The following is a 21,102-nucleotide window of genomic DNA, read 5'->3' as shown; positions in this document are numbered from 1 at the left end:
AAATAACGTATCAACTTCCCACCCCCGGCCTCAGCAGACACCTCCGAGTCGTTCTGCTGCGGCCCCTCTGCATCTCCCGGAGCTGGGGGGATCCTCGGGGAGAAGGCTGACGCTGGCGGCCCCCAACAAGAGAGGGGGCAGAGTTGGGGGCGTCAGAGGGGAGAGAAGGGGGTGGAGACCAGGGGCGGGGCGGAGGCGGGCGGGGGCGACTGGCTCCGCCCTTTCCTGGCGGCTGGGCCTTTAACACCGCCCAGCGCACATGTCGGGGGAGGCCTGGCAGCAGCCCCTGAGAGCGCACAGACGGCTGCCCCGCCGGAGCAAGGCGGGCGCCGCCGCGATGCTGCAAGGCGGACGGCGCGGGCAGCTTGGCTGGCACAGCTGGGCTGCGGGGCCGGGCAGCCTGCTGGCTTGGCTGATGTTGGCATCTGCGGGCGCCTCACCCTGCCCCGATGCCTGCTGCCCCCACGGCTCCTCGGGACTGCGATGCACACGGGATGGGGCCCTGGATAGCCTCCACCACCTGCCCGGCGCAGAGAACCTGACTGAGCTGTGAGTGTCCGGCGGGCGAGGGGGCGCGGGGACAGGCAGGAATTGCCATGCCCCGAGGGCTCGGACTCTCCGCTTGTTTGCTTGATCAGGCAGGGCGAGTACAGCGGAAGGCTGGCACGACGCAGCTTTCGGCGGTGCACTGGCATTCCTCCGCAGCCGCCGCTGCCCTAGCAAGCTTTAGGGTCACTACCTGGATGTCCCCTAGTGTTCAGGGCAGCTGGGCCGCCGGCTTCAGGGAGATCGAGGGGGGAATCTCCGTGGACCAGGTCTGAGAGAGCCTAGCCGTCTAGAAGCCGCTTTCTGGAGCTCATTCAGAGGCTCCTGCTCTGTCCCACAGAGAAAGGTGGTTACCAGCAGAGAAGTCCCCAGTTTCACACCCTTACTACCTTTTCCCTTTTCTAGGGGCAAGCCAGCCCCCACCCACTTCTTTGTTATGAGGAGGCAACCCCAGCTTTTATCCTGGAATTGGGGATTGAGCTGGCTGGCATTGGTGGGAGGTGGTAGGGAGCTGGGTGGTTGAGCTCTCCTCTTTCCATTTTTACCATTCCCTCCCCCAGAGCCCCTTGATTTGGATCTGGGAAATGGGACCCCCTCCTAGATTTTCTCTCCCCACTCCCATCTCCCTCTCCAACCTGGGGCGGGGAGTCAGGGCCCTTGCTGAGAGACCCTCCTCCCTTTGGTACACAAAGCTGGGAGGAATCGTCAGCATTCTGCAGGACTCTGACATTCTGCAGGAATTGGTTACAAAATACTGAAGTACTTTTTAGCAGCTGGTGAAACCTATGGGAGTATGCAGTGATGACTGGCCTGGAGGTACTCAGGCATCACATGGTGATGGCTGGAAAATACTTGAATATTACATATGGCTATCATGGCCAGCAAGACATCTAGAAGAGGGGAGGAACTGCTAGAAAATCCTCCTCCTGTGGCCTGGGGTTTACAGGGTGGACAAAGAACCCCGGCCCCGTGCAATGATGGGCTGGAAAGTATCAAGGTGAGGATCATCACTGTCTGGAAGTTACTTGAGCAGCTTGCAATAATTGGCACTGAGTTACTCGGGTATCTCATGGTAATCAACGGGAAGGTACTCAATATCTCTCTCTAATAGCTCCAGGGAGACCAGGAGTAGAGGAGATGGCCTTGTCTTGGTCTGGCCTTGTCTTGATCTGGGCCTACGTCTCTGCATGATGGGAGGGGGCATGAGAGACAGGCTGCCAGTCCTAGTCCAGTTCTCTCATCACCCTGGGCCTTCACACTGGGGTCCAGACTCCTGAGTGCTTGCCATCAGGGCTTGCATTTCCCAACTCCTTCCAAGTCCCAAGTGGGTCCAGCAGGGTAGGGATGGGAGTGGTAGGGGAAGTGGACAGGCCAGGACTGGGGACTAGGAGGCATGCAGGGTGGTAAGCTGAGATGTCCCCCTGGGTGGGGTTGCAGCCTGACACCCCCTCCTCACTGCCTGCACAGCCCCTCCCTCCTCCCTCACCCGCAGAGCTAACGAGGAGATAATGGACTCGAATAGACAGATTGATTATGAATCCAAACGAATGAGGCAGCTTTGAGCACGCTGGCCTGACAGCTCACACACACCCTGCCAGCCCACTGCATTCTCACTCCCTCCCTGGGTCCCTACAGTTTGAAACCTTCTGGGCAGGGGCTGGGGGATGGGTAGAATAGGGACCTGGCCTCCCTTGTAGTCAGTGGAGGTTACTTTCTAGGTCTCCACTAAGTCCACAGGGAAACTTAGGATCTGATCCTGGCTGTCCTGGTGGGGCCAAGGCTGGAAAGGGAGGAAAGGAGGAAGGGAGGGGTCACTTAGGCTGGTCCTGGTTCCTATAAGGTAGGGAAAGTTAGAGGGTAGAGGGGGAGAGTTCCGAGAACCGGCAGTGAGTCAGGGGCCCCTGGCATGTGTTTTGTGGGGTGGGGGGGGCACACTAACGTGTCACTGCAGGGCAGCTGAATTCTCAGGAACTCCCTGGTACGTCAGATCCAGCAGTCAGGCAGGGCCCAGGGCATCAGCCGTCCCCTAGACCTGAATGCCTACTCATTCTTCTTTCGTTCTTGTCTGTCTTGCTTTCTGTAGCTAGCTATCTGTCCTTATCTATCTGTCTCGCTGTCTCCCTTCCCTTATCTGTCTTCCTTCTTACTTGTCACTATCTCTCTGACAGTCTCTTCCTGTCAGTTTCTTTTTCAGTGTCTCTGTTTCACTCTCTCTTTGTTTTTCTGCCCTTCTGCCCCCACCCTCCTCATTGAACCTTTCCATCTTTCTGCCTCTCTCTCTCTCTGTCTTGCTGTCTCTCTCTCGCTGTGTAAGTCAGCCAGTCTGTGCCTCTTCTCCCCTCCCCAACACTCTGACTGCATCCTCTCATTGCTCCTCTCCTCTTTCCTGGGTCCCTCCTTGGGGTCCCTGACTGATAGCCTCTAAGCCTCTTGCTTGATCTGCTGAAAAGGTGGTAGGGGAGGTTTCAGTGGAGTAAGGGTTGCTGCTTGGGTGTGGAGAGGGGCCAGAGGCTATGGGGGTGCAGAGATGTTTGTATGTGTATATGTGTGTGTGTGTTTGTGGAGTGCAGGTGAGCCCGGGCAGTGGCCCTTGGGCGGGCACGTTTGGGAACATGCATTTGCATGAGCACAGGCTTTGTCTGTGCTGGGTGGGGTAGCGGCAGGGATGAGCCTTGACTCTTTGTGGTAGCAAGTGTTTCAGTATAACCTCCCATTGGTGAGCGTGTGCCAGGCACGCCTGATATAAAAGCAGAACAACAATGTGAGAATAGACTTGTGTGTGTGCACGTGAGAGATGGATGTGAGCTGTGTTTCTGTGTGTCCATGTGTGAGCCTCTTCCTGCAGGCACATGTGCATGTGCATGGCGTCATCTGTGCAGATGCTTATGCCTCTGCGTGTGTGCATGTGCATACCTGGGTGTGTGCATGTGTGCAAGAGGTATGTGAGAGTGTGCATATGTGTGAGTGTCTGGGAATCCATACGTGTGTGCGCTTGTGTGTTCGTGCTCACACATGTGCATGTGCATATGTATGCATTCGTGTGTGCATGCCATGTAACTGTGTATGCAGGTCTGAGCAGGTGCATATGCGTGTGCCTGTGATGTGCATGTGGCATGTGCCTGTGTCTTGTGAGGGAGCAGGTGGGTTGGCATGGGAACTCAAGTGTGGGCCTGAGCCCTGTGACTCCCATCCCCTCTCCCCACAGCTACATCGAGAACCAGCAGCATCTGCAGCATCTGGAGCTCCGTGACCTGAGGGGCCTGGGGGAGCTGAGAAACCTGTGAGGAAAACGGGGACTGTGGGTGTGGAGCTCAGCATGGGCCTGGGGGAGACCAGAAGGTCAGGGAGGGCTCAAGAGTCCGAGTGCCTGGGAGGACCTGAGAGGCTGAGGACTGAGGAACTGGGAGAGGTCAGGAAGCTCAGGGCTTTGAGGGGTCTAGGGTAGTTGAGGAAACAATGAGGGGCCTGAGGAGGGGTAGGAGTTCAGCACAGGGGACTGGGAGGCTGGGATGGGCAGGGAGGGCCAGGGGCCCAGAGTAGCTGAGACCTGGGGACTGATCCTCCTGCACCCCTCCCCAGCACCATCGTGAAGAGTGGTCTCCGTTTGGTGGCGCCAGATGCCTTCCATTTCACTCCTCGGCTCAGTCACCTGTGAGTGTGGCCAGTGCTGGGCAGTGGGGATTGGGGAGGACACCCAGACTCGGGCTGCTAATGGGCTTGGCTCTCCCCGGGGAATGATTGCGAGGGGCCCAAGCCTGGTCAGGGAAGTCACCTCACCCGTTCTCCTGGGGCTTCCTCCCATCTCCCTCAGGGATGGCATGCTCTTGCTCCCGCCAGCTAGAGGTCCTCCTTGCCATCTCACTTCCATGGTCCATGCTGCAAGGATACGTCTCATACATGCCTGCCCTATCTTTCTTCCCAGGGCTCAGATACACACCAGTGCAAAGGGAGCAAGCATCAGGAGCAGGACTCCTGTGTTCTGGCTTGGACTCCATTTCCCAGGGACGCATTGACTTGGCTCCTAGGACATCCTGGGAGCTGGGGTGTTAGGTCTGCCACTTGTCACCCTCCTCATTCTTGGGAGTCATAGCTATCCCTCCTGTAGAGCAGCGGACCCCAACTTTTTTGGCACCAGAGACTGGTTTCATGGAAGACAATTTTACCACAGATGGTGCGGGAGGGGAGGATGATTTCAGGATGAAGCTGTTCCACCTCAGATTATGAGGCATTAGTTAGATTCTCAAAAGGAGCGCACAACCTAGATCCTTCGCATGCGCAGTAGTTCACAGAATCTAATGCCGCTGTTGATGTGACAGGAGGCGGAGCTCAGGCGGTAATGCTCACTCACCGCTGCTCACCTCACGCTATGCGGCCTGGTTCCTAACAGACCACATATTTACCCTGTTTATAGCCCCTCTTCCTTGCTGTCCCTCTCTTTTTCTTTATTTTTTAAGAGTCAGGATCTCCCTCTGTTGCTCAGGCTGGAGAACAGTGGCACTATTTACCCTTCTGTGGCCTGAGAATTGAGGACCCCTGCTGTAGGATAGAGAGGGTCATGGGATGGGCAGGAGAGACCATCAGAGTCCCCTGCAGCCCCTCCAGCTGGCCTTCTGAGGGCGGGAGTTCAGCTCCCCTGTCCCCCAACACGAGCAGGCGGAGAGATGGGAAGGATGGTGGGGGCTGATATTCATGGAGTTATGCGGGGTCCTCTACACTCTGCTGTGTCCAGCAATTTAACAAAGCAAAATAAAGTGATGTCATATCACCATCTATGCACCGGGGCTTCAGTTAAAAACGTGTTCAATGACACTTCACGATACTTATGTCAGTGAATCTTCACAGTCAACCTGGTGAGAGAGAGAGTGTTCTTGCCCCCATTTCATAGATGAGAATTCTGGGAATCAGAGAGGTTGAGTTTCTGGACTGAGGTCACACAGCTGTAAGTGGCAGGATAGAACTTACACCCACTCTATCTGGCTCTAGAGTGGGTTGTGTCTTTGGTCCCTACGTGTTGGTACCTCTCCAACCCAGCCACCACAAATTCTAGGTTGACTAGGAAAAGAGAGGGGTCAGGATAGGCCCCTCAGAGGCAGAGGGTCCCAGCAGCAGCAGCCTGGCAAAGGGCACAGGGCACTGGGGTTCCTACATCATTTTCCTGTGTGGCCAGGCCCCTGCTGGGCTCACTTTTTCCATCCCTACAACGAGGGGGCTGGGGGTGTGGGTCCTTTCCTGCCTGACCTTTTAGTCCCCAAGGAGGGCCTGGAAGGAGGAGGTGGAGGGGACCTGAGGAAGTGCGTTGAGTTCCTTGTGGTCAGGTAGGGTCAAGGGAGTGTGGCAACCTCAATCCTCCCCCTCTTCCTCTGGCCCTGTCCTGGGCTCTGTGGGGAGGGGAGCACAGATGGAGCCCTTCCCCCAGCTGTGGTCTCAGCACTTTGCCAGCTGGGGCCAAAGCAGTGGGGGAGGGAAGAGCGGCTGTTCCCTCAGATCCCCCTCCCTGGGGTCTGGAGAGGGGGCTAAGTAGGGTTAACCCTTGTTGTCCCAGGGAAAGGAGTGGGACTCAAAAAGCTCTCCACCACGCCCCCCCCCCCTCCCCGCCCCATCCATCCACACACACTGCCTTCCAGGGCTTGTTCTGGCTGCCTAGACTGGGGAGGGGGAGCCAGATGTCAACTTCTTTCTCGGCTCCTCCCCTCCCTCACCCTGGGTCAGAGTGAGGTCGGGTCATTCAAGGGGTCTGTCTTGCTGTGTCTCCACGCCCGTAGGAACCTCTCCTTCAATGCTCTGGAGTCTCTCTCCTGGAAAACTGTGCAGGGCCTCTCCTTACAGGAACTGTGAGTGGGGGCACTTCCAGGGACAAGAGCACCAAGTGTGTGTGTGCCTACGTGCAGTTGGGTCTGTGGGATGGCATTGGGTCACTGTGTCTGTGTGGCACTGCTGGGGGGTCTCTTTGGGGACTATGTGCATGTCAGTGAAACCCCCATCAAAGCAGGGGCTGCAGGACCACCCGTAAAGGGGGCTACTGCCCGGGGGAGCTGGCCTGGATGACTGTGTGTGTGCTGGGCCTGGCTGAGCAGATCATAGGCCCACTGTGTGTCCACGGCACATCTGACAACATTCCCAGGGCACCCTGCACAGGGGTGAGTGGGGCAGCAGGGGTCCATGTGTACCTGGTGGGCAGTTAAGGCCTCTGGGTCACTCTGGGAGGCTGTGCCCTTCCCTCCTTGTCACCATGCTGAGAGCCCTTGCCTGGTTTCTCATCCTGGGGAGCCTGGGGTGAGGGAGCCCCATGCATCCCTCAGCTATCAGCTGTCTTGTCTTCCACTTTCTGCGTTCAATTTCTTTCATTTTTACATTATTTTTTCTTTTTGTGGAGTTGGGGTTTTGCCATGTTGCCCAGGCTGATCTTGAACTCCTGGGCTCAAGCTGTCTTCTGCCTCAGCCTCCCAAAGTGCCGGGATAACAGGTGTGACTCACTATGCCTGGCCTATATCTTTTCTCTCTTTCTTTCTCTCTCTCTTTCTTTCTTTCTTTCTTTCTTTTTCTTTCTTTCTTTCTTCTTTCTTTCTTTCTTTCTTTCTTCTTTCTGTCTCTCTCTCTTTCTCCCTCCCCCCTCCCTCTCTCTCTCCCCCCCTCCCTCCCTCCCTCCCTCTCTTTCTTTCTTTCCTTTCTTTTTCTGAGAAGGAGTCTTGCTTTGTCATCCAGGCTGGAGTGCAGTGGCGCAATCTCAGCTCACTGCAAGCTCCGCCTCCTGGGTTCACACCATTCTCTTGCCTCAGCCTCCTGAGTAGCTGGGACTACAGGTGCCTGCTGCCACGTGGTCCTGGCTAATTTTTTGTATTTTTAGTAGAGACGGTATTTCACCGTGTTAGCCAGGATGGTGTTGATCTCCTGACCTCATGATCCGCCTGTCTTGGCCTCCCAACGGCCTATTTCTTTGAATAACATCCTGTTACTGGAGTCAGACGGAAAGACCTCTGTAGACCGTCCTCCTTGCTGCCTAACTGCTCTCTCATCCCTGTGATCCCTCAGGCCCCTTCCTTGACTCACTTGGTGTCCCCCATGCCCACCAGGGTCCTGTCGGGGAACCCTCTGCACTGTTCCTGTGCCCTGCGCTGGCTACAGCGCTGGGAGGAGGAGGGACTGGGCGGAGTGCATGAACAGAAGCTGCAGTGTCATGGGCAAGGGCCCCTGGCCCATATGCCCAATGCCAGCTGTGGTAGGTGCTGGGTGAGGGAGATGGTGTAAGGGGGCTGGGAAAGAGACCTACCTGCCTGGGGGAGAGGGCACTGAGCAAGCACTGAAAAGGCCTGGGGAATGGGCATTGGCAAAGGCTGGGGGATACTGCCTGGAGTGACATTGCTTGGGCTCCAGGTCACTGAGGAGGGTGGGGGAAGGAGCAGCCCTGCAGTAGAATTCTGAGGCCACTCCCAGCTCTAACACCCCTTGGCCCTCGGGCATCCTGGGTGGCCAGGTGTGCCTATGCTGAAGGTCCAGGTGCCCAACGCCTCCGTGGATGTGGGGGACGATGTGCTGCTGTGGTGCCAGGTGGAGGGGCGGGGCCTGGAGCAGGCCGGCTGGATCCTCACGGAGCTGGAGCAGTCAGCCACAGTGATGGTGAGAAGCCCTTCGCCCGCAGCCCCCAAGAGGTCCAGGCAGAGCACAGGGGACAAAGATGGGGAAAGAGAGACACACTGTGGAGGAAAGAGACAACAAGTAAAGAGCACACTGAGGCTGAGGGATGGACAGAGATGGTTTAGACCCACAGGGGTCAAGCCTATGCTGTAGGGCAGTCCAGGGCATGCACACCCTCGGGGTGGGCACTGACCCAGCAGGGACCCCAGGCTACACTTGAAGCCCCAGGACTTAGGACCCCTTTCTGGGAACATGGTGTTGGCTGCAAGGGAGAGGGTCACAGAAATCTTACATATTGGAGCTGAGAGGAACCCAACAGACTATCTCTCCCGTACATCCATTTTCTTTTTCTTTCTTTCTTTTTTTTTTTTGAGATGGAGTCTTGCTCTGTTGCCCAAGCTGGAGCGCAGCGCAGTGGCGCGACCTTGACTTACTGCAACCTCCGCCTCTCGGGTTCAAGTGATTCTGCGATTCTCCTGCCTCAGCCTCCCGAGTAGCTGGGAGTACAGGCACGCACTACCACGCCCAGCTAATTTTTGCATTTTTAGTAGAGACGGAGTTTCACTACGTTGGCCACACTGGTCTCCAACTCCTGAACTCGTGATCCACCTGCCTCTGCCTCCTAAATTGCTGGGATTACAGGCGTGAGCCACTGTGCTTGGCTGATCACTTTTCTATATAATGAAACTGGGACCCAGGGAGGAGGCATAATATCAGTTGTACTGCATCTGGGATGAGTTCTTGGGGGCCTCGTGGTCTTTTTTTTCTGGAGATTCTGGAAGGAGCATCCTCTTGGGCATGTGACGAACGCATTAGTAAGGGAGGCATAGGTCTGGCTCCAGCTCTCTCACTAATTAATTCTGGGAGTGACTTTCAGAAAAATCCCTTAATCTGCCTGTACTTTGGTTTTCTTATCTGTAAGCTGAGAAGGTGGACATGATGGCCTTCTGATGTCCTGCCTGCCCCTGGGCGTTCTCTGGCCTCTATCTCTGTTATCCAGACATGTCTTTGGACACCTTCCCAGGCCTTACTCTTTGTCCTTAGGCTGGCGATGGGCAGATGAGAGTAGCGACAGGGAACTCAGTTGGCCTTGCTGATGAGGTCGACAGCAGCTGACAATGGGCTGTGCCCACCCAAAAAGCTGGCTCCACCTGGGCAGGAGGAGTGGATATGAAGGGACCAGGAATGTGTGCCTAGAGGGCTGGGAGTGTGGTGTTTAGTTGGGGAGCCTTCACTTTGGTGGGAGAGTCAACCCCAGAATTGTTGGAGGCCCCTGGAACCATGTTGAGGGAGGAGCCACTGGGCGCTGAGCAGGAGACTTCAGACATGGTGGAGGGACCACTAGCCACTGAGCGGATCCTCTCCCTCCAGACAGCAAAGCTGCCTAGAGTGAGTAAAAGAAAGGGGACCAGGCAGAGGCCATGCCCCTGCATGGAGAGACCTTAGATCAACTCTCTGTTTGGGGCGATTCCAGGATTTGCTTTCTCTTTGGGAGTCTTACATGTTTGCTACCATTTGTGTTTTCTAGAAACTATCTATACAAAAGTCACTCCCTACTGGGCACAGTGGCCCATACCTGTAATCCCAGCACTTTGGGAGGCCAAGGAGGGAGAATCACTTGAGACCAGGAGTTTGAGACCAGGCTGGGCAACAAAGCAAGACCCTATCTCTTAAAAAAAATTGCACCCTAACTGGGTTAAATGGAGGGGAAGAGAGGCTGCTCTCCCTCAGTTAGGAGGATAAGGGTGGCAGAGCATCTCAAGAGGAAGAGTTATTGGCCTCACAGTAAGTGGAGGGGATGGGACAGCCAAGGGAAGCAGAGGGCAAGGCAGGGCTTCCCCTCAAGGTGGCTGGAACTCAAAGCTTGCACAAAAGGCTGGAAACTCTACTGGAGCCTTTGAACTTACGTATTCCATTGGAAGCCTGGGGAAACCATACCTCCTCTGGCATGTGGTCAGAGGATTCCACATTTATGAAGTTTTCAGATAAATGAGATTTATCCACCGCTTCATTATTTCATCATTTTGTGAAAATCACTTTCTAAAATGTCAGAAGATAATTTGTCCACCTCTTCAGCTTACAAAACAAACAAACAAACAAAAAAAAACCCATGGTTCAGCAAGACGAAGAATTGTCGTAAGATCATGTAACTTACACATGACAAATCCAGTTTCTTAGGAAGAGAAACTCAATCTGATTCAATCCTGACGACGATTCAGAATCAAGTCACTTTGCCTGTCTAACCTCGCCCATGGTCCTCATCTGCTGCAGAAGGCGACGCTGCTGCTGTTGTTTCTAACTGCGTGACATCCTTTAGCTGCTCAGATGGCTGGTCTTAGTTTCAGTTTGGGATATTTTGTGCCTATTTTGAGGTTATTGGTTATATTTTAAATTTTTTACATAATTAAATATGTGATCCAGGCGGGGCACAGTGGCTCATGCCTGTAATCCCAGCACTTTCGGAGGCTGGGGTGGGAGGATCACTTGAGGCCCTGTTCAAGACCAGCCTGGGCAGAACAGTAAGACCCCGTCGCTACAAAAATAAAACATAAAATTAAAAAAAAAGTGATCCAAGAGATAGTCAATGAACAAACCTAAGGAGGAAGGACATTCTCTGCTACATTCTCTCCCATCCCTCTCTCCCTCCTCTTCCCTCCCAGCCCTCCTCTCCTATCCATCTGGAGTCAGAGGGGCTTTCCAAAGACATCAGCCCCAGCCCCGAGCTGGCTAAAGCTCCTTCTGATTTCCACCTCTCTTTCCTGATCTAGAAATCTGGGGCTCTGCCGTCCCTGGGGCTGACCCTGGCCAATGTCACCAGTGATCTCAACAGGAAGAACGTGACGTGCTGGGCAGAGAATGATGTAGGCCGGGCAGAGGTCTCTGTTCAGGTCAACGTCTCCTGTGAGTCTCAGTGGCAGCCCCTGCACCCAGCCCCTACTCATCTCTTCTTCCCTCAAAAGAGGATGTAGGGTGGGGGCTGGAGGAAAGGGTGGGATGTGTGTCTCCACAGCTGCTCCCTCCCAGCTGTTTCCAGATTCCCATGAAAACCTGATCCTTTGGGGGAAGTCCTGGGGCTCGTCAAGGCCAGAGGGACGGAGATGGATTTCTTTCTGGCCCCCTGCCCAAGCCTTGCTACCTGAGGCCCTCAACACCAGATGCCCGGCTGTTCCCACTGCTCCGAAGTATTTTTTCATGCCCGTCCCTCATCGGGTCCTTCTTCCCGCATCCTAGTTTCAAAAGAGGAAATTCTCCTCCTGAGTTCCTCTTTAGGCTCGCTGCCTAATTTCTCTAGGTCAGCCAACAAATTACCTTAAACCTTCTACTTTACATCAGTTTTCTTCTTTTATTGTGAAATGTACATAGAAATGTGCAAACAATATATATACTTTAAACAATAACTACTCTTACCAGCACCATGGAAGACCTCCCCGCTGCCACCCAACACCTCTCCCTATTCCCAATCCCATTCCACTCTCCCATCTCATGTTGACTTTTGTCAGGACAACCATTTCCTTGCTTTTAAAAATAATTTTTCTCGAATATGCTTTCCTATCAGTATCGTTTAGTTTTGCCTGTTCTTGTACATTATATAAACGGAATCATACTGCATGTATTATTTTGTATCTGATTTCTTTCACTCAACATTATATTTATAAGATTCATTCATGCTAATGGGAGTCGCTGTATGTAGCTCATGCAGTTCATTGCTAAATAGTATTCCTGTGTATGAATGCTATATTGTATATATGTATGTATTTATTTATGCATACATACACTTTTTTTCTATCATTGAGGGGCTTTTGCTGTTACCAGATTGGGTCTATTTCAAACCCATATCTTTTTTCAAAAAGTGTGTGTCTGTGTGTATGTCTGTGTGTGTGTATGTTTGAAGAGATGGGGTCTCAGCCTGTTGCCCAGGCTGGAATGCTTTGGGATCATAACTCACCACAGCCTTGAACTCCTGGCCTGAAGCGATCCTTCCACCTCAGCCCCCTGAGTAGCTGGGATTACAGGAGCAAGTCACTGTGCCTGGCTTTTCCCCCAAATTTAACTGTGTATGCTTTTAGCTTGTTTGATTGTTAGGTCCCCTGACCCCTCCTCTTCAGCTTGGTTACACTGACTTTTTCTAGATTCCTTACACCAAAGACTCCATGTTTAATTGTCATAAGCTGGTACCCCACTTCTGTGGGGCTGTGACTTATTTATGACCCACCACTTACGTTCTTTAAGCCTCTGCATTTCATATGCCTGCTGCCTGATTTATTTGACATGTATTATCAACTTTCTTCAAAACGTCTCTCCTTGGTGAATTTCCTAGGGCCTGCTGACCTGTTTTTCCCAGGCCGGCCCTTTGATTTCGGATTCTACTTGCTTTGCCCATGGACTTGTCAGGTGTGTGCTGGGCTTCCTCCAGCTGCGCCCTGACCTCCTGCTGTTGCTCTTTCTGGCCCACAGTCCCGGCCAGTGTGCAGCTGCACACGGCGGTGGAAATGCACCACTGGTGCATCCCCTTCTCTGTGGATGGGCAGCCGGCACCGTCTCTGCGCTGGCTCTTCAATGGCTCCGTGCTCAATGAGACCAGCTTCATCTTCACCGAGTTCCTGGAGCCGGCGGCCAATGAGACTGTGCGGCACGGGTGTCTGCGCCTCAACCAGCCCACCCACGTCAACAACGGCAACTACACACTGCTGGCTGCCAACCCCTTCGGCCAGGCCTCCGCCTCCATCATGGCTGCCTTCATGGACAACCCTTTCGAGTTCAACCCCGAGGACCCCATCCCTGGTGTGAGGGCTATCCTGAACCCTGCTCCCACTTCTGGGTTCCACCTGGGTTAGAGCCAACTTCCTGCTATAGCCATTACCCCAGAAATTGGAGTGCCTGGTTCGGGACAGAAAGGAGTCTGGAGTCCTGGTGTCCAGCTGTTCTGGCCTCCTTACCCTCTCCCCAAGCCAGGACTCCTGAACTCCTGAGCTAGTCCACCCTTGTAGGCTGGCTGAGGAGACAGCCATGCAGCAGGGCATCATGGCCCAGCTGGAAAAGGGTCACATGCATTTTCTCCCTTGAGGCCCAGCAGCCCACCTCCATCCCCCGTCACCCCATGAAGGAATGAGTCCCAGAATAGGTAGGGGACTCACTGTTTTCCTTCTCCCTCTGACTGCTTTCTCTCCTCCCTCCTGCTGCAGTCTCCTTCTCGCCAGTGGGTGAGTAGCCCAAGGTGGAGGGCAGGTTCTGCCTGGTCTCTGGAGCCGAGGCTAGGGCAAAGGGTACAGCTGACCTGATCCCTGAAAGGCCAGCTGGGGCCAGGGTTGGGGGGTTACTGGAGGTGACTGTGTGCACCAAGGCTCACCCTTCCTGCCTTGTGTCCCCACAGATACTAACAGCACATCTGGGGACCCGGTGGAGAAGAAGGATGAAACACCTTTTGGGGTGAGATAGGAAGTAGAAGCTTGTGCAGACTTTGGGACCGGAAGGCTAGGTACAGGCTCATCTGCACGTCATTTCTGGTCAGAGCAGGGAGGTCACTACCATCTGGCCTGAATTCTGACTGCCACCCTCACAGCCACTGCAGGGGTCCCCAGGGGAGGATGAGGCAGGTCTGGAGGCCTGGTTCTGGGCTCCCATGCAGGATGAAAAAATGGCTTGCTACGGGCGGCTCTGAGAGTGCAGAAGCAGCCCCTGGATCTAACCACCCCTGCCTCCCACCAGGTCTCGGTGGCTGTGGGCCTGGCCGTCTTTGCCTGCCTCTTCCTTTCTATGCTGCTCCTTGTGCTCAACAAATGCGGAAGGAGAAACAAGTTTGGGATCAACCGTGAGTCGAGGCTGCAGAGGGCTGTCTGTCTGTCTGTTCTCCTGGCTTTGTTTCCTACTGGCTCTTCTTCACTCTGTCTCTGTCTGGGGGGCTGTGCACATGGGAGTTCCCGGGCGTGTGAGTGTGTTTGGGGTATAAATGAAGGCCTGGTTGTGAGGCTTGTGTGAGTGTGTGTCGGGCTGGTGTTGAGGTAGTTTCAGAGGCGGCAGCTGCTAATTGGTGGCTGGATTGTAGTCAAGCACTAAGTGGGTCTGGGAGGTCTGGGCTCTGTGGGGCGGGGGAGTTCTTTGGTGCCCATGGGGCCACGGATGGGACAGGAGCCAGCACAGGGAGAGGCGGTGGTGCCCTCTTCCCCCTGCCTGCTGTCTCGCTCCTAGCTCCTCAGTCTCTCCTCTGCAAGTTACAAGGTGGGGATAACCAGGCATCCTGCAGGCAAGGGTGGGCAGGGCCAAGATGTGGGCAAACTTCTCCATGTGGCTGTGTCTCCTCCCTAGGCCCGGCTGTCCTGGCTCCAGAGGACGGGCTGGCCATGTCCCTGCATTTCATGACATTGGGTGGCAGCTCCCTGTCCCCCACCGAGGGCAAAGGCTCTGGGCTCCAAGGCCACATCATCGAGAACCCGCAATACTTCAGTGATGCCTGTGAGGGGCTATGCTGGGTCAAGGGCAGGGGCGAGTGTGTGTGTGTGTGTGTGTGTGTGTAGAAGCCCCTAGGCCATCGCCCTTACCGACCGAGGCCTGAACGATCCCTCCCTTTCTCCCACCCCTCCCCAGCCCTATTCCAGCCATAAGCCCTGTCATATTATTCTCAGGCTGAGTCCAGCCCCGCTCTTAGCTGCAGCCCCTCTCCGGAGTCACAGCTAGCTCACACCTTGTCCTGTCTGGGCAGATGCAGCCCCATACTATGACCTGGGGCTTGGTGAAGGGGCACAGGTTGAATTTCAGCCCCCATGCAGCCCCTTGTCTGGGCAGCCTTGTGCAACACACAGCCCTGCCAAAACAGTCCTCCCCTACAACCCCAGCCCTCCCAAGATTGGGGTTCCCGTCTGACTCTGCAAGCCCCCTCAGGTGTTCACCACATCAAGCGCCGGGACATCGTGCTCAAGTGGGAGCTGGGGGAGGGCGCCTTTGGGAAGGTCTTCCTTGCTGAGTGCCACAACCTTCTGCCTGAGCAGGACAAGATGCTGGTGGCTGTCAAGGTGAGACCCTGCCCAGGGGGCACTGCTGGACTGGGTCCCACCCCCAGGAGCTCCATCACATCAGGACAGATTGGGGGAAGATGCAGAGGGCTGAGATGGCTGGAGGCTGGGGTGAGCGGGCTGCCCTGGATGAACAGCAGTGAGAGCTGGGCCCCCACTCAGTCCTGTCCCTGCCCCTTCCATCCAGGCACTGAAGGAGGTGTCGGAGAGTGCTCGGCAGGACTTCCAGCGCGAGGCCGAGCTGCTCACCATGCTGCAGCACCAGCACATTGTGCGCTTCTTCGGCGTCTGCACCGAGGGCCGCCCCCTGCTCATGGTCTTTGAGTATATGCGGCATGGGGACCTCAACCGCTTCCTCCGGTACCAGCACCTGGCCTCAGCGCTGGCCCCTGCCTCTGGGCCCCGTCATCCCTTCCCTATAGACATCCCTGCTTGTCTTTCGAACCAAGGGGAGACACCGAGAAAGATCAGGAAGGCACATTCCCGTCCCCAAGGAGCTCTGAGATGGTAGAGGAGACAGACGTGTGAATGTGGGGGCGACTCTTGCAAAGGACAAGTGTCAGTAGTCAGGGAGGTTGTGATGACAAAGGCCATGAGCTAAAATGTTGGGGTGGGTGGGCTTTGCAGAGGATGTATGTGCATTTGTGTGTGGCACACAAAGGCCAGGCCTCTAAGGGTGGCAGTTTAGATAACGACACTAACAACAGTAATGAACATTTATCAGATACCTTCTATGTTCCTGTTCCAGGTGCTATGCTATATACTTTATAATTTATTGTTAATATATTTTAATGTATTTATTAGCGTTATTGTTTTAGAGATGGGGTCTTGCTCTGTTGTCTAGGCTGGAGTGCGGCTGTGGTGTAATAATAGCTCACTGCAGCCTCAAACTCCTGGGCTCAAGCAGTTGTCCCACCTTGGCCTCCCCGGTAGCTGGGACTACAGGTGCACACCACTGCACCTGACTCTATGATTCGTTCTTATTATGATTCTATGTGCTGGGACATATATATCTTGTACAGTAATATAAATATGTATTTATTCTTTATGGCCTCCAAGCATATATTGCAATCTATACTTGAAGCAAGTTACAAAAAATTCCTTTATTTGACTTCGGACAGAACAACTCTGATATGTTTATCTATTTGTGCCAATTTTAATAACTTCGAGAAATGTGCCTGTTTCACAGATAAGGCTTAGAGAGGTTCAGTGACTTGCCCAAGGGTACGCAGGTAGTGAATGGCCCAGGGGTGATGTGACCCCAGGCAGAGCCCCTGCTCTCAACCCCTGATGTGATGGGCACATGTTCCCTCGGTCTAGTCCCTTGATCATCTTCTGATGAGATCGTCCCTGGGAGGATGGGGCAGTGTTTGCAAGGCAGGGAGAAGACCAGGGTTTGGAATCAGCTGCCATTTACGAGCTGAGCCTTCTTTGCCAAGTAGCTTTCCTCTCTGACCTCACTTTCCTCACCAGTAAGAGGGACAGTGGAGGGCTGTGGTTCTGGATGAGCAAGCGCTGTGTGGTTGTCCAGCTGATGGTCATGATCTGGTCCCCAAACATCCCCTTGGGAGTGATGGGTCATTTATGCAGTCAGGTGGCAGGACTCAGCTAGGAGAGACCCCTGAGTCTTGGGCTTATCGTGTGGACCAGGAGGGAGCCCATGCAGGGTGTGGAGCAGGAGGCGAGGCCAGACCCAAGGTTAAGTGTGGAGGAGGATCGGCATAGAGGAGCCCGAGAAGGCCAGGGAGGAGCCTATCTCTTTGCTCCCAGATATGGCATAGGCTCAGTGCTGGTCTTGAGGACACAGGCTAGGGAGATACCACCATCTGGGGCCCAGGCTGTGGGAGACGAGGCTCTAACTGCTGGATGGAACACTGGGGGTATCAATGGAGGGAATCATTAATGCTCAGAGATGAGTCTGGAAGACTTCCCCTAGGAGGGACCATCTGTTCCTTCTCCCCTCCAGGCCTTTGTACTTCCAGTTCCCTCTGCCTGTGGTACTGGGCCTCCCTCCCTCCATAGACAGACACACAGACTCTACCCGTCCCTGCCTCAGCCCCCTTCGAATGGCTTCAGGAGCTGAGTCTCAGTTTAGGTGTCCCTTCCTCTAGGAAGCCTTCCCTGGCTTTTTCCATTCCCACCCGTGCCTGCCAGGTGCCCCTCACACTACACTGCCATGACCTGCTTATCTGCATCATACTCTGCGCTGTAGCCCCGGTGCTTGGCACGTTGGAAATGTTTAACAAATGCCTCAACTAAACGAATGAGGAGAAGATTGGCTAGTAGGAAAGGGCATTCTTGGCAAAGTGATCGGTTCACGCAAAGGTTCAGGAGAAGGAACATTGGGGAATACAGATGAGTGACTAAGACTGACCCGAGTGTTCGCTGTGGGGAGAAGGCAGGCATCCTGGACACCTTCAAAAGGAAGGAAGATCCTGTAGGAATGGCTGGTCACTGAGGGCAAAGGGGAGAGAGACAGGACAATGAAGGACTCCCTGGTTTCAGAGTCTGCCTGGGTGGGGAGGGTCCCTTCCCTGAGGCAGGGTCAGGCTCAGGGAAAGACACTGAGCTACAGTTGGCAAGGGCTGAGTCTGACGTGCCTATGGCAAGGGATGTAGGGGCCAGTGGGCATCTGGAATTCAAGGAGCTGCCAGAGGGGAAGGCATGGATGTGGGAACCGTGAGCTGTCTCTGGTGGAAGCTCTGGAGGTGGGCACGCCTGTTCTGCTCCTCCATCCTGCCCCTCTGGACAGCTGCCTCTACTGTTCTCTCAATCCTCCACTACTAGGCCCCTAGTCTCCTCTCCCATCACACCCGGCTGCTGGGGATCGCCTTCCTCAGCAGCCGCTCCTGGGGGTTCTGTCCTCCCAGCCTACCCCACTCCTTTTCTTGTTCACAGATCCCATGGGCCTGATGCCAAGCTGCTGGTTGGTGGGGAGGATGTGGCTCCAGGCCCCCTGGGTCTGGGGCAGCTGCTGGCCGTGGCTAGCCAGGTCGCTGCGGGGATGGTGTACCTGGCAGGTCTGCATTTTGTGCACCGGGACCTGGCCACACGCAACTGTCTGGTGGGCCAAGGACTGGTGGTCAAGATTGGTGATTTCGGCATGAGCAGGGATATCTACAGCACCGACTATTACCGTGTAAGGGTCCTTTGTCCCCAACGCCTTCCCCTGACTCCAAATTGTAGACTCCCTGGATCCCAAGACCACTGAGAGCCTGCCCTTGCTAGGATGCCTGCACGGGTCTGAGATTGACTGGCTCTAGTTTTCAGCCTACCTCCTCGGCCCCCAGTGGTGGGGATTCTGTCTCCTTTGCTATCCTGGTCGGAAACAGCACCCTTCGGTTTTTGCCTCTTAGCACTGAGAGGCACATCTGTTTGTTTATTTATTTAATTTTTTTTTTTTTTGAGACGGAGTCTCACTCTGTCGCCGGGCTGGAGTGCAGTGGCACAATCTCGGCTCACTGCAATCTCCGACTCCCTGGTTCAATCGATTCTCCTGCCTCAGCCTCCCGACTAGCTGGGATTACAGGCGCACACCATCACGCCCAACTAATTTTTGTATTTTTAGTAGAGATGGGGTTTCACCATGTTGGCCAGGATGGTCTCAATCTCCTGACTTCGGCCTCCCAAAGTGCTGGGATTACAGGCGTGAGCCACCGCGCCTGGCATATTTATTTTTAATAATGGGGCAGGGGTGAGCTGTGCCTTGACGGGCAGTCCCAGGCGCCCCTGGAGTTGACGCAGCGCCCGCCCACGGCAGGTGGGAGGCCGCACCATGCTGCCCATCCGCTGGATGCCGCCTGAGAGCATCCTCTACCGCAAGTTCACCACCGAGAGTGACGTGTGGAGCTTCGGCGTGGTGCTCTGGGAGATCTTCACCTACGGCAAACAGCCCTGGTACCAGCTCTCCAACACTGAGGTCAGCCCCGGCCCATGGTCGCCCTTTGCTGGCTTCCCCCTCCCATGCCCCTTCAGGTCCCTTTTTCAGGGAACTCGGTTCCCCTTCTGCCCCTCCGCCACAGCCTGTTGGGGGTCCCTTTCCAGCGCCATGCCGACACTGTGTCCCCTCCACCCCGGCTCTGTTCTTCTCTTCATCCTCTATTCTTGCCTTCACCTACTGTCCTAAGCCCAGGCCCAGTTGGCCCCTGGGGGAACTTCAAAGTGCTTTGTACATGGAGCCCAGACCCCCATCTCTAGCTGCATTTTGTAGACCTAAGCAGGTATTATCAGAGTGGAAGGGACCAGCACGGGAAGAGGAGCCCAGCACAAGAAGGCCCAACGCTGCAGCAGGACGGCTGGAGGTCAGACTGTCAGAAGGACAGTCCTACCCCCTCCTCCTGCCCTCCTAGCTAGTCACAGCCAGAGCAGGCCCCAGGTGTTCTGTCTCCCAGAGCAGCTGCCCCCACCCCCTCCTTGGCTCGCAGCTGTCAGTTTCCATTTCTCCTCCTAATGCAGTCTGCTCCCTGGAGGCTGGTGGGGTGGGGGAGAGGGTTATAGATTTTAATTTTCTCAAGCACTGAGAGAAGAAATGGAATTAGTGCCGCCCATAACCCAAGTCCTCTAATAGGGAGGGGGAAAGAAGGGGAAAAGAGGCTCCAGGCCCCTTCTCCAATCACTCCCTGCCACCCTTTCTCCTTCTTTGGATTCCTGAACTGCTTTAGCAGTTATTCCTAGAGTCTAACTTTGATCTTTCTTGCTGCAGTTTCTTTTTGGGAGAGCTAGTCCCACAGAGTGGTATCCACAGAAGAGAGAAGAAGTGGGGATTGCCCTCTTCTTTAAAATGAAAGCCAGCTATTTTTCAAGGCCTTTAACTGCAATTCTGCTCTATTTTCTTTTCTTTCTCTGGAACTGAGAGTCAGAGGGCCTTTCTCCTCCTCCTTTCAGCCCCCGACACTAAACTGATGGATTTGATAAATACCTCAGCCCCTCCCCTTCCTCAACCCACCTGGCAAGTCTTCTTAGCATCTGATCCCAGATTTCTGGAAGCAATCCTACCCCAGCCCAAGCTTCCCAGAGTCAAGCCTTAATCCTTCTCACTTCTCAGTGTCAGAGCAGAAATGAATCTTGGGGTTCACTGTGTCCATTCAGGTTATTAGCGGCTAAGAAGCCCAGATGAGTGGTATGAGCTGCCTTGGGAACCTCAGTGAGGGCACTGGGGCTGGCCTCACTCTCTTGCCCCCAGCCTAGTGTGCTTTCTCCTGTCTCTCCGGTGGCCCCAGGCAATCGACTGCATCACGCAGGGACGTGAGTTGGAGCGGCCACGTGCCTGCCCACCAGAGGTCTACGCCATCATGCGGGGCTGCTGGCAGCGGGAGCCCCAGCAACGCCACAGCATCAAGGACGTGCACGCCCGGCTGCAAGCCCTGGCCCAGGCACCTCCGGTCTACCTGGACGTCCTGGGCTAGGGGGCCGGCCCAGGGGCTGGAGTGGTTAGCCGGAATACTGGGGCCTGCCCTCAGCATCCCCCATAGCCCCCAGCAGTCCCAGGGTGATCTCAAAGCATCTAACTCACCCTCAGCATGCGGGAGGGGACAGGTGGGGGCTGGGAGTAGAGGATGTTCCTGCTTCTCTAGGCAAGGTTCCGTCATAGCAATTATATTTATTATCCCTTGGCTGTGTCTCTTGCCAATTCTTGGGATGACGTCGTTCCAGGAGGGAGGCATTGGGATTCAGGTAAGGGGACAGCTCTCTGGGATCCTTCCCCACTCAGGTTCCCTTCAGTTGCCTACCCCTACTCCATGGTCCTGTCACTCTCACCTTTGACTATAGGTTGGATTCCAGTCCCATGGTCACCTGGCTCACCTGCTGTTGAGGCAGCCTCTGGTCAAACTTCCCAGACCATGAGAGCCTAACTGCCGATCTTTGTAGTTCATGTTCAGGAAGGCTGGTGCTACAGTGGAAGGGGTGGAAGTTAGAT

General features: G+C 54.8%; 1 protein-coding gene across 1 annotated transcript; it reads left to right on the top strand.

Moving 5' to 3' along the window:
• The first annotated feature begins 217 nt into the window (after positions 1-217).
• On the top strand, positions 218-20,797 carry NTRK1 (neurotrophic receptor tyrosine kinase 1). The gene is made up of 16 exons (XM_033200649.1): positions 218-549; positions 3,752-3,826; positions 4,126-4,197; positions 6,309-6,377; positions 7,617-7,762; positions 8,018-8,160; positions 10,947-11,079; positions 12,634-12,960; positions 13,550-13,605; positions 13,885-13,987; positions 14,482-14,628; positions 15,055-15,185; positions 15,373-15,545; positions 18,084-18,324; positions 18,946-19,104; positions 20,405-20,797. Exons 1-16 carry the CDS (start codon positions 260-262, stop codon positions 20,588-20,590), a joined length of 2,451 nt encoding a protein of 816 aa, XP_033056540.1. The 5' UTR covers positions 218-259; the 3' UTR covers positions 20,591-20,797.
• Positions 20,798-21,102: the final 305 nt, after the last annotated feature.

This window comes from Trachypithecus francoisi, unplaced genomic scaffold (assembly GCF_009764315.1).
Source record: "Trachypithecus francoisi isolate TF-2019V2 unplaced genomic scaffold, Tfra_2.0 Lachesis_group5, whole genome shotgun sequence".
NCBI lineage: Eukaryota > Metazoa > Chordata > Mammalia > Primates > Cercopithecidae > Trachypithecus > Trachypithecus francoisi.
This window is presented reverse-complemented; position numbering and strand designations above follow the sequence as displayed.